This window comes from Artibeus jamaicensis, unplaced genomic scaffold, assembly GCF_021234435.1.
Source record: "Artibeus jamaicensis isolate MK-2021 breed Jamaican fruit bat unplaced genomic scaffold, CSHL_Jam_final contig_1015, whole genome shotgun sequence".
NCBI lineage: Eukaryota > Metazoa > Chordata > Mammalia > Chiroptera > Phyllostomidae > Artibeus > Artibeus jamaicensis.
The window spans coordinates 12,312,557-12,325,826 of NW_026521194.1; the positions used below are offsets into that span (position 1 = coordinate 12,312,557).

At 35.2% G+C, this 13,270-nt stretch overlaps 1 protein-coding gene across 1 annotated transcript in view; it reads right to left on the bottom strand.

Annotated features, from left to right (window-relative positions):
* Window positions 1-13,270, bottom strand: part of SPAG16 (sperm associated antigen 16) — a 752,806-nt gene that overhangs the window by 366,748 nt on the left and 372,788 nt on the right. Inside the window, exon 12 of the mRNA XM_053672035.1 lies at window positions 5,164-5,349. Coding sequence (XP_053528010.1) covers window positions 5,164-5,349 — 186 coding nt within the window. The remainder of the gene's footprint in view (window positions 1-5,163; window positions 5,350-13,270) is intronic.

Here is a 13,270-nt window from a genome sequence, read left to right on the forward strand (position 1 = left end):
TATAGCCAGACACTAGGCATTCACTTCATGAATATTTATTGATAATCTTATGAGTTAAAGAAACACAAATTATTTTCGTAGCCAACTGAGAAATTTTCTGATTTTCCTAGCTTATTTTCATCACTTTTTAGATTCATGTAGAATAAGGCAACAAAATAAAGTAACCAAATAGAAGCAGACTCACAGAACAGACCTATAGCAGTCAGAAGGGAGGGGGCTCGCGGGGCTCGGTGGAAAAGGTGGAGGGTTAAGGGGGAAAAACTCAGAGACACAGACCCTGGCACAGGGATGACCAGAGGGAGAGGGGGATGGTGAGAGGTAGAAGAGGGTGAAGGGGGGATAAGTGGTGATGGGAAGTAGATTGGACTTGGGTGGCAAAACACAACATGATACACAGGTGATGTCTTACAGAATCGTACACCTGACTCCTACATAACTGTATTACCCAGTGTCACTCCAACACCTTTAATAAAAAAGAAAAAGAAAACCAAATAAATTATAGTCTGAATGCTGATGGGAGCAAGGAGGATATCCCCTTTTACGCAAATGTTAATTTTTTTTGTTTGTTTATCATTAATGCAACTAAAATACCATTTGCCAAGCAGTATCTGCTTAGGATACTATAGTGCATGCATGTGTGTTTTAAGATGGATTTTTAACAAGTATATTTGGAAATTAAGGTAAAATAAATTGCTACACATTGAAACACATACAAATTTCTGCATTATATAAGTAATTATGCAGATCATTGAAGTAACAATATTATTGTTAATTATGTATAGAAACTTTGTAGAGTGTTGCTGCATCCAGACTGAGGGTGCCACAGATATTTTTATTAGCATTTAGTAAAAGTGACTTTTGATCTGGATTTCTTACATTAATTATAATTGCCAATTACCCAACTTTGTGGTGAGGAGCTAATTAGGAAGTCTTGGTAGTCCAATTCAGGAACAGTTGAAGGGCAAGGGCCACGGGTTCCGAGGGAAGGGCAGAGTGTGAGTGGGAAAAACACATCTAAACTCTTCCCATGAACAGCAGAGTCAGTATAATTTTTCTTATTAAGGAGGATGTAGCATCAGGATAAGAAGCTATGGCCCAGCACAATCCAGCTGCTACCACCACAGTCTGGCCAAGGCAAACCACCTCCCCCCTTAAATCACTAAGCTGGTTCCAATAACCTTTGACATTTGAAAGTCAGACACTAGTTTTAGACATATCTGCACAGCATGATTCATGAGTAATCTTAACTTACAGTTCAGTGCTTTGATGATGATTCTGAAAGATATATCAATAACTACTATATAAATAAGGTCTCCCTCTTCTGTCAAAATTGTCTATTCCCTCAGCTTCAAAATTAGTATAAGTTTTTGGTCTTTGATGATGAAAGTAGGATCTTGACAGTGATGGGAATTTTGAAATGTAAAGAATTTTTGGCATCAGAAGAAATTTTAATCTGTTACATCAACATCTACTAAGTATCGGTTGAAAGACAGTATTTGGATATCAGGATCATGGAGAAAAGCTGTCAAGTTAAAGTGTCTGAAATCATATTAGGAAGGGCTGAGTGTATTGGGAATTCATTTTTAGCCATAGTTTGGTTTAAACACTAGGACTGTATAAGACACTTAAAGATATGTTACATTTTAGAATGGGCCACAATATTCTATTAGGGTCTTCATCTAAGCCAAAGGCAATAAAAATTAGAATTATACACTAGTGTTAAATTTCAGTTATATAAGATGATTTAATCCTAAATATACATACAACATAGTACCTATAGTTAATAATACTGGATTGTATATCTAAAATTTTTCTAAGAGGCTAGATCTTATACTAAGTATTCTTATCTTAAAAATAATAATAAATAAAGAGAATAGGAGGAAACTTTTGTAGGTGATATATATATGTGTGTGTATATATATATATATATATATATATAAAACATAGATCAGTGATGGTTTCATGATTTATACTTACAGGTTGTCTATGTGTAATACAATTTTTTATATGTCAATCATACCTCAATAATGTGGTTTTTAAAAATTCCAATAAACTATTATAAGAAATATTTATGAAATCTGGTCACATAATTAAAAACATATCATTAAGAATTACATGAGCTATTATTCCAAATAATCAAATGGTGCCCATTTGAAAATTAAAGCATATCTTAAACTGCCACTATTTTAAATACCAAAAGGTCTAAAATTGATTATTCATAGCCATGTCTCCTCGCACAGTGTATTACATTACCTATTGTATCTTCATAACTCAGGCGGATTATTTATTCATTAATTAATGCTCTTTACCTGCCAAGATCTACTTAGGATACAGAATTTGCCTCTATTAGTTTAACAGTAAGGAGTTAATATTATACATGGGATCATTAACTAGTTGTTAACTAGGTAACCAAAAAGAGAAAAATAAAACATTAAGGTATTGTGGAAAATCAACTGCAGTCCTACAAGGTAGGACTGAATGGACAAAGGGGATAGATTGGAATTAAAAACTTTGAAACTTGAAAAGGGGTGCCCGCAGAACTGAAACTCAGCCCTCTGTGTGTGGGCACTTACTTTTGTGCTCATGTAGGTGTTCTGCAACCCAGAGAAGGGGCCACGCAGAGCTGGGAACACATACTTCTGTAAAGAGGGCATCCTCACACCAGTCAGAATGGCCACCATAAACAAATCAACAAACAAGTGTTGGTGAGGTTGAAGAGAAAAGGGAACCCTAGTGCACTGTTGGTGGGACTCTGGACTGGTACAGCCACTGTGGAAAACAGCATGGAATTTCCTCAAAAAAGCTGTTTGACCTAGCAATTCCACTGCTGCTATTATACCCTAAGAATCCTGAAACACCAATTCAAAAGAACCTAGGCATCCCAGTGTTCCTAGCACCACAATTTACAATGGCCAAGTGCTGGAAACAGCCTAAGTGCCCATCAGTAAGTGAGTGGATCAAAAAACCGTGGTGCATTTACACAATGGAATGCTACACAGCAGAAAGAAAGAAGGAACTCGTAGCCTTTGTGACAGCATGGATGGAACCGGAAAGCATTATGCTAAGTGAAGTAAGTCAGATGGTAAAAGACAAATACCATATGATCTCACCTATAAGTGGAACCTAATCAAGAAAACAAATGAGCAAAGTAGAACCAGAGACATTGAAATAAAGAACAAACTGACAGTAACCAGAGGGGAGGGAGGTGGGGGGTAATGGAGGAAGGAAGGGGAAGGGTCATCAAGGCACATGTATAAAGAACCCATGGACAAGGACAACTTAGAGAGGAGGATTGAATATGGGAGGTGGGGGTGGGTAGGGCAGAGAAGAGTAATGGGAGGGAATAGGGACAACTGTAACTGAACAACAATAAAAAAAGAGGGCACCTATTTGCTGGGGATAATATCTTTTTTTACTTTATTTTTTAAAATATATTTTATTAATTATGCCATTACAGTTGTTCTATTTCCCCCTTCATTCCCCTCCACCCTGCACATCCCCTCCCCCACCATCACCCCTTTAGTTTATGACCACGTGTCTCAAGTTCTTTAGATTCTATATTTCCCATACTATTCTTGCCCTCCCCCCTATCGATTTTCTACTCACCATCTATGCTACTTATTTTCTGTACCTTCTCCCCCTTCTTCTTCTCCCACTCCCCTGTTGCTAGCCCTCCATGTGATCTTCATTTCTATGGTTCTGCTCCTGATCTAGCTGTCCTCTTAGTTTGCTTTTGTTTTGGGTGTGGTTGTTAATAACTGTGAGTTTTCTGTCCTTTCACTGTTCATCTTTTTTATCTTCTTTTTCTTAGGGAAGTCCCTTTAACATCTTTAATGATGGCACAATGTACTTGTTTGTACAAGTGTTAAAAAGACTGCCGACTGGTTTCAGTTGCCGTGATGAGAATGACCTGCTGTCCTTCAGGTGAAGTAGTGTTAGGCTGATGCTCACTGAAGCAAGCCCTCTCTTCCTTCTCCAGCCTTGCCATCTTACAAGTAACCCCTATTGCTAAAGCCTAACAGAAAGTCAGCAGGCAAAGCAAGAATGTGGTTTGCCAATATCCACTTCCCAGCATCACTAAAACAGATGTAGAAGGGTGAGTTTGGTGCTGAGTGAAGAACTAGCATAATGCTTGCACCTGACATTAGGAGGTAATCAACTCACACATAGGAGAGAGCCCATACTCTCTATGAATCCTCCCAGACAATCTGCAGGCTTCTTGCAACCACCTTACTTGTCCCTCTTCTAAATAGGTTGCCCATGGTTCAAGGAAGAATAAAGAAAGTTTGTTCAAGGTTGTACACACGCCTTCAAAGCAACAGTGTCCACCTATAAAATAAGCCCTTTTCCCTCTTCCAAAATAAATTACAATGGCTCAGTGACACCTGTTTACCTAAATTTTTAGCATTGTTATGAGTTATATTTAGAATCCGGGTATTGTTCACTCATTAAAGTGATCAAAAGTCTGGCTGATCAGTTAGAATACCTTAGCTAGCTGAAGCAATCATGATATTTAGGAGTAGCTCTTTATATCCTATTTGTATACCTAACAGACAGTAATAATCATCCAAATACACCTCAATCACGTGTGTTCTGATATGGGAACATAATAGATTTGTCTGTCTTGAATAATGAACAAAACGAAAAACTTCTTTTTTCGTGAGATATTGTATAGGACTTTGTATACAACAAATTGCATAAGTTCTTATAATCTGTGAATTGTCAAGCATTAAATTTGGAAAAACATGAAAATTAGGCATAAAGCAAGTAATTATTTCTGTCATGTTTCTGTCTATTCAATTGTTAGTTTGATGATACAGAGATAATAATCCTGTCCATGGGAGAACTAACAACCTAACTCTTTAAAATAAGGATCTGTTTCTACCCTGCTTAAAACAAACAGCTTTCCAATGGAGCAATTCTAATCTTATTACATAGGCTTGATCTAGATACCTGCATTTGGAAAGGACTCATTATCAATAAAGACTAATGGAGTTAAAAATGCATCTCACAGAGATTTGAAGTAGCTCTCTATAATTTTATCAGCTAACAGTCTTTCCAAAAAAAAAATGCTTCCCCATGGTAGCATTGAGGGGAAACAAAAAACATTGCCAATGTGTGTTTTTCAAAGTACAGGCTTAATCATGTTTAAGTACTCCTTACCTATTAACATCCCAGATTTTACTGGTGGTATCCAGGGAAGAAGAAGCCACAAAGTCACCACAGGAATGCCACGTGCAGGACCACACTGCGTGCTTGTGCCCCTCGAAGGTCAAAATGCATCTGCCTTTGGACAGGTCCCACAGTTTAACTGTAGTGTCGCCGCTGGATGTAGCCAGCTTGTTGCCACTATGTACAGAAACATTAAAAAGGGATTTGTTAAAAAATAAATTTACAATTAATTTACTTTTATAAATGGTTCTATTTGGGGTGTATTTGTTGATTTTACTTATAATGGCATGTCTAAATGCCTAAATCTTATTAGTTATACACAATTAGGTGCTTGCTTGTATTGCTAAGTGATTCAAGTTGATGAAATGGCCATTACACATTTTCTAGTTCTTCTATACTTTCTAGATTAATTTCCTAATTCAGTGCCTTTTTTAGCATGTGTTAGGGTCAGGGTTATATGTTAGACTCTGTGGATGATGAAGCCTCAGAATGATGAAAGTTTAGACAAAGGTTAAGACAATTTCAAAAACATAATACAAAACAGTAGGTCAGTGCCACTTATGTTTCTATTAATTGACACAAGGAGAACGTTTCAGATGATGAAGAGGAAGGAAGTGAATCAGGAATGAGGGTCATTTGAGCTAGATCTTGAGAGATAAAAGATTTGAAGGGCTGGGTAGTTGGGATGAGTCATGGGATTTTCCATCAGATGATTAGCAGATGTTAAAAAAAATCTGTGCCTTTCAAGTGCTGGGCACAGAAGCTAATTTAAGAAGTGAGTGGGTATCAATAACATAAATGGAAATATCTATTTTTTGGTAAAATATCAGATGCAAGAAAATTTCTATTCTACTATCTCCAGCATTTGTCCAGCATTTTATTATCATGCTATGTGTTCTCTTAGTAACACCTCTCTCGCTGAACATAATGTTTATTTTCTCTCCTTCTTTGTGTTTTTGATGAAGAACTGTTTCCTCCCCGTTTCTAGAGTATCAAGCATTATGACTGACCAATCAAAGTGCTAAGTAAATGTTTCCAGGAAAAAAAAGTCTGAATGAACGAATGAATGAATGGGTGCAGTTAAATGTTTATGTACAGAAGAGAAACAGCTGCTGGAGAAGGAGCTTAATAAAGGTATCAGGAAAAGGCAAATTATAAAGTTGAAGAAGTTCTCAGTAAAGTTAGAAGAGAGTACTTTATTTTTCAAATTAGTAGAATTGAAAAAGTGCTGTATTTCAGGTAGTTTTTTTACTAATAGATAGAAATAAAAACTGTCCTTTGCTTTGTAGCTTTTTTGTTTTATTTGTACATGTATTTCCTATTCAAAATTTTATGTTTTAGTATTAAAGACTAAACATAGATTTCTGCAAAATATCAAAACAAATATAGAAATAAAAAGGAATTTAACCATGCCTCTTTCTCACATCTTTCTAGTAGCCTAAAAAGTTATTATGGACATGAATCTTGCCCTAGAATAAAAATTGCTGTTATATTTCTGCCTATGGCTGAAAATCCTTTCAGATAAGCTATATATACTTCTCTCCAGCTTTAACCTGTGTATAAAACAATAATCACAATAAAAATAATTACAACTGGAATATAGCCATTGCAATGACCTTTATATAAGTGCCACAAATTGATTTTAGCCAACAATAGATATAAACAATATTCTCACAATATACTGTGACTATGATTTATGTGTATGAACTCAACCAAATGCAAAATATATAGAATATGAATTTCTAAAATATTATTTTCAAAAGGCATGATTTGAAATATGGAAAACTGTATGCTTTGGATTCATAAGAAAACAAAGGCATACTGGAGGGCTGAGAGAGGGAAAAAACGGTGAACTAAAATTCAAAAGTTGCTTTAAGTCATGCAAGAGTCAAGGTTTCCTTCCTTTCCACACAAATAGGAGATGCGAAATCCTCATAAAGAGCAAAAGCTAATGCAGGTTATTAGCATATAGACTCAGTTATTCTGATTGTAGGCTCCCAGCATAGCACCGATTAAAGTCAAACAAATATGAGCTTACAAAAACAATTACCAAACAATGAGGAAAAAAAAACCACGACTGAGGGTGAAGAGATAAAACTAACAAAGGCATACACCCTAAAGGACCCCAGTTGTTTTAATTACAGGGCAGAGAATATATACATGAAATGTGTAAAGCAAAAACAGGGGAAATAAAGGTTATCAAGCAACAAAATATTATTTAAAATGATCTGATATGAAACAAGAAAAAGCATTTAGAAATAAAAATAAAATTATCAAAATTAACAAACTCGTGGGTAGGTTAATAGCATATTAGAAATAGCAAGAGACATAATAAATGAATTGGAACATAAATCTGAAAAATAAATTACCCCTACTAGAGTATAGATGGACCAGGAAATGAAAGTATCTTAGTTGGCTTGGGCTGATATAACAAAATACCACAGGCTAGAAGTCTTAAACAACAGTAATTTATTTTTTACAGTTCTGGAGGCTGGAGAGTCAAAGATCGAGGTGTTGAATAAATTAGTTCATAGTTCATAGTAAGGGCTCTCTTCCTGGCTTGCAGATAACTGTGTTCTTTCCGTGTCTTCACATGGCAGAGAGAGAGGAAGCTCTGGTGTCTCTTCCTCTTTTATGGGACATCAATCTCCTTAAGGGGCACTATCCCGACGACCTCATCGAAATATAATTACCTGGCAAGGCTCCCACCTCCTTATACCAGCACATTGGGGGTTATGGCTTCAACAATGGAACTGGGGGAGGATGCAGACATTCAGTTGATAACAGTATATAAGTTAAGGAGTAGGGGTGATGAAATAAAAAATATATTTTTCCTAGTTAAAATCTCAAAAGAGAATGGTGTAAAAGGATAGGTAAAATGCTCAAAGAATTAAAGGTTGAGAATTTACAAAAACTAGAAAATTTCAGAATAGAATTATATATTCAGGAAGAAACAATTGTACCAATCAGGATAAACAGTGTAAACAGAAAGAACTGTTCACTCAGGTAAATTTTAGTCAAGTTCAGAGCACCACAGGCAACAATAATAATTAGGAGAATAGGCAGAACAGAAAAAGATAGGAAAGGCATATTATAGTGCATAGTATGTGATAGAACCCTACTTAGCACATTTATATATTGGATCTTCACAAGCATACAGGTTGGACACCAATATTATGTTCAAAACACTTGAACGACATCATAGAGCTAGTGTCAGATCCAGGATTTCTGCAAAGACCCAAGAGAAAATAATGTTACTATAAAACTATCAAAACTTTGTCTTAGAACAAATGCAATAATAGTATCTTTGGCTAAACAAAGCAGCCCTCCCTAGCAGGAACTATTAATAGTAAGGATGTATATAGTTCAGGGGAGAAAAAGATCCTGGAAGGAAGATTGAAACCTAGAAGAAAGATCGGAGATGAAGGCATGGTGAGCAGAGAATTTGGTAAACATGCCAGTACATCTAAATATTTGTGCCCACAAATAGTCCCTAAAAAATAAAACAACAATATTATTGACAATAATGGTCCTATGTTGTTCAGAGGGGACGGTTATACACTGATACTCTTTGGACATACTTTTAAGTTATGTCTGAACAGTAAAATGTCAGGGGTAACTATTATAATAACTGAAGTAAAGTATATATTTTCTAGCCTTGTATAAGACAAAAAGAAGTGGGTAAGGAAAGCCAACGACTATAAACATCCATCCAAATTATAAACATATGTCCAAAATAAAGCAAAAAAGGGAGGGAGAAGCACCAGGATGAATGGTACAAACAGAAAACAAACAAAAACCACGGTAGAAATAAATTTGAACACAATTATACCAATAAACAAAAAGATGGACTAAACCGGAAGCTAAAAGACAAATTTTCAGTTTGACCAAATGGAAAACAATTCAACTACATCTTGTTTACATGAAGCACACTAAACTTTTAAAGATAAACAAAGATTGGAAGAAAAGGTTTTTAAAAAGATACCTAGGTAAAGGGAATGAAAATAAAGATGAAGTAGACATATTAATATCAGACAAAATAAACCACGGGCAAAAGTGTGCTATTAGAGATAAAGAGAATTCGTATGTAATGATAAAATGTTTCATCCCTAAAAATGTTTAAATACTAAATTTCAAAAAATACTAAATGTATTTAAGCTGATAAAAAGTAAAAATTAGAGCCAGAAGAATAAAAATGACCAATCTGTTCACAGAATGAAAGATTTACATACCTCTCTCAATTTAGTTTTCCAATTCAAAATATAAATAAAGATATAGAATATTTAAGGAATTAAAATGACAAATTTTAAAGGCCACTTATAAAATCCTTCACCAAATAACTAGTGACTACATAGTTAACTGAAACATATATGGGACATTTATAAAAACAGATAATATAATAAGCCACAAAACAAGTCTTAACAAATTTAACGTAATTGTTATAAAGATTGTATGTTCTTCATCATGATTCAATAGGCATGAATGAATAACCAAATTCTGTATTTTTAAAACCTGTGTTAACTTTAAAACAGTTTTAAATTACCTATATGTTAAAAAATAAGTATTACCAGATATCTTCACATAACTAGAACTGAATAAAAACATGCTTCAAAACCATGAAATAATTTCAAAATAATATTTTGAAGGGTAATTACATTTTAACCTCTTTATAATGAAAAAAGACAGCTGTTAATTTTTTTTGCTAAACCCAAGACTTTAGTTTAAAAACATATACTATAATAATGGGAGATCAAAAAAGACCAAAGGTCTATGAAGAAATTTATAAAATAAATAAATCTTTACAAGGCTGGAAAAATGAGAAAAATAAAAAGGTTCTTTAAAATGGCAATCTATGAAGACAGATTCTAAAGAAATTTTACAAAATTATAATGTCATTCTTTATAGTGCTTATTTGAGAATTACATTTACTTTCATAAAAATGTTGTCTATGTTAACATGAGTTTTTTGCAGATTATGAACAATCTACAAATAAATTATAGCAAATTTGTTTGGGTTGACTATACTTAGCAAACAGTACACAATAAGTACCCATTGTATTTAGAAATACTTCTTTATACCCTGTAATTGCTTTATTTCATATTTTACAAATATGCAAAATTGTTTGCAAATATGTAAATATGTTTTATGCAAATTATTGACCTTTTTCAGACTTTACCACATAACTGCAGAAGGATTTGAGCTTGTCCCTTTTGAAATGACTTCAGTTTTGAGAACTAAATACATTACAGGTTTCAGACTGACTCCAATTACTTGTTTTTAAAGAGACAGGCTAAGCTTGTTCCATGGCAGAGGGTAGGACAGGGAGGCTCAGAGCCACCTGTGTCACAAAATAGGAAGTGCAAAGGGTGAGCACAAGGAGACTTGTTTGCCTTATTCTGCTGTGTTAGGCAGTCCATGTGACCTTGGACAGACCATTTAACATTTATATTTAACATCTCTGACATACATTGTCTTTATTTGAAAATAGCTATGCTCAGTATAACTTAAAGTGTTGTTTTGAAGATCAAATATGAGGATTCATACACCAGCACATTTTATGTCTAGGTACTACTCAATTTTAAGTTTATTTTAAAAAATATTATCTTGTGATTTCTAGTTCAGTTTTTATATGGAGTTGATTATATCCACATTTCTATAAATAGTGGGATAGAATTATTACTCCCATTAGATTGTAGGCCCGTCCACCTGTGCCTATGAGCTCAACAGGACTATCTGAATTTATAAAAGGCCTATTGGTCACAATGTTCTCACTGAATCATACCAGTAGCCTTCCAACTGCTTCTATTCTAGTCATGCTATAGTCTCTTTTTCAGTACAGAAGCTCAAAGATTCCTGCTCATGCTGTTCCTCTGCTCAAACCCTCCAATGGTTTCTCATTTCCTAGGGGAAAAAGTAAAATCCTAAGGATGAAATGAGGCCCTTCATGGTCTTCCAACAACCTGTCTCATCACTACTTGGACTTGTCCTCCTGCTCCTACTCCCCTGCTTCCTCTCTCCTCCAGCTACACAAAGCCTTTGAACTTGCTCTTCTTTGTCCAAAGAATGCTCTTCCCAGAAAAGTAACAAATGACCGGCTCACTCCCTTTCCTCCAGACTTTACAGGAAGACACATCAGGGGGCCTTCCTAGAATGCACTCATGCAGTCTCGCTGGTGACACAGGAGGCTCCTATCCTATGATATTTTTCATAGCATTTACCACTATTAACTTACTATATACATTACTGAATTCTCTTGCTTACTATATTCTCATGCTCTCACAGGTTTGTGGGCCTCTGCTTTACCCAGTTCTTTATTCTTTGGTATATAGATAAAGAATGCTTTTTAGTTAAATTCCATACCCTACTGTAATCTACTTCTTACAGAAACATATTATTTATGAACAGCCTCAATCCCACCATCTTGCAAAATTTAAAATTACCATCTCTGTGTGTGTGGAATGTAAGGACCTGGCTTTCACCCTTTTTCTCACAAAGTTCCTCATTTTCCTTCAGGACAGGACCCAGGCCTCTTCTCCCTGCACCAGACACAGGACCTCTCCATTTCCAAACTTTCACTCCTGACCCTATGGGCCACTGGATGGTGAAGCCACTCTTTATTGAGAATGATATTTTTCTCACGTACAGTTTCAACTTGGTCTTACACATCCCCGAGTCTGTTTATATACTGAAGACATTTTTACAGCCCAGCTTGTCTAGTGCTTTGGGTGCCTTCCATTTGGTTCTATGCTATAATTAGATTATTGTGTTTTTTAAGCCCAATTATTTATTCAATTCCTCCTGTGTATCCACTATTTACCAGGGATACAGAGGCTCTAAAGGATATAAAGTATGCATATTGCTCAATCTCTTTACATTTTCTTTGGATTACATTGTGAGATTTAGAAGTCTGTATATTCTCAGGTCACTTTTCCATTTCCTCCTACTTTGACGTTTGAATTGCTTTTACTGAGTTACCTGTGGTATTGTTCCACTTTCCTATAATAAGGAAAGTCACCCTTCACCTTAATTACCTCTCAAAAATTTATCCTCTTATATCTAAATACACTTATATCTAAATTATCTAAATTCCTCTGGAAAAATAAATAATATAAAACATAGTTTACAGCCCTCAAAAGGTACTGTGTGCTGGAGATAAAAACTTCCTCAAGGATCCCACTGTCTAACAGGTTACACAAATATATAACCAACAAATACTGATATTTTCCTAAGTGTTTTAGATGAAATACAGGATATAGTGAGAGAACAGAGAAGGGTGGAATCAATGTTCTAAGCTAGGAAGGCAGTTATGAAGGCTTCACAAGGGCAGAGATATCTGACCAAAACCTACATGGAAAAAGATGAGTGTTCAACATGTGCAAGTTGTGGCATAGTCAGAGATATTTAAGCATTTTACATTCACAATGAGAAAATAATGGAATATTAGTCTACACAGATAAACATCCATCAAATAATAAAAGGCTGTTCTTACAGTACTAAACAGTTGCAATCTATAGGCTATGAGGAGAGATTAAGGAGTCTGGGGAAGAGCTGGCAAAGTAATCACCTATTAATTTTAGGATGATAACTCTGGAAACATGACAAAGACCAGACTGTTAGAGAAAGAGCAGACAGTATATTAGATAATTGATAGTGATTTCTGTTATAGGCTTGTGCTTAATAATTGAACCTCATTATTTTGACATCTATGCTTTGTATAATCACAGTCATTCCCAGATTTTGGTAAATGACTCTCAAGTCTACATCTCAATCTAACATTTATCTTTTTCACTTAGCTAAAGAATCGTTCCAAGTCTAAATTACAAAGTGTGGGGAAATGCCATTATTCTGGAAGAAATCCAACCCCCCAGCTGTCAGGCGTGCTGCCTCTCTACCTTCTTTCAACCTTTGATGTGACTTGGTAAAAATCCTGAATTTTAGAATTTTTCAGTGTACTGTATTCTGACTTCCAGGAGTACATGGTAACCAAAACACACAGGTGTGATGCAGAGTTCAAGTCCTAGCAGGACTGGTTTGACAAAATAGTCAAGATCAATAGAGGCAGGATGCATATTTCATCACCTGTAGCCAATGATCAACT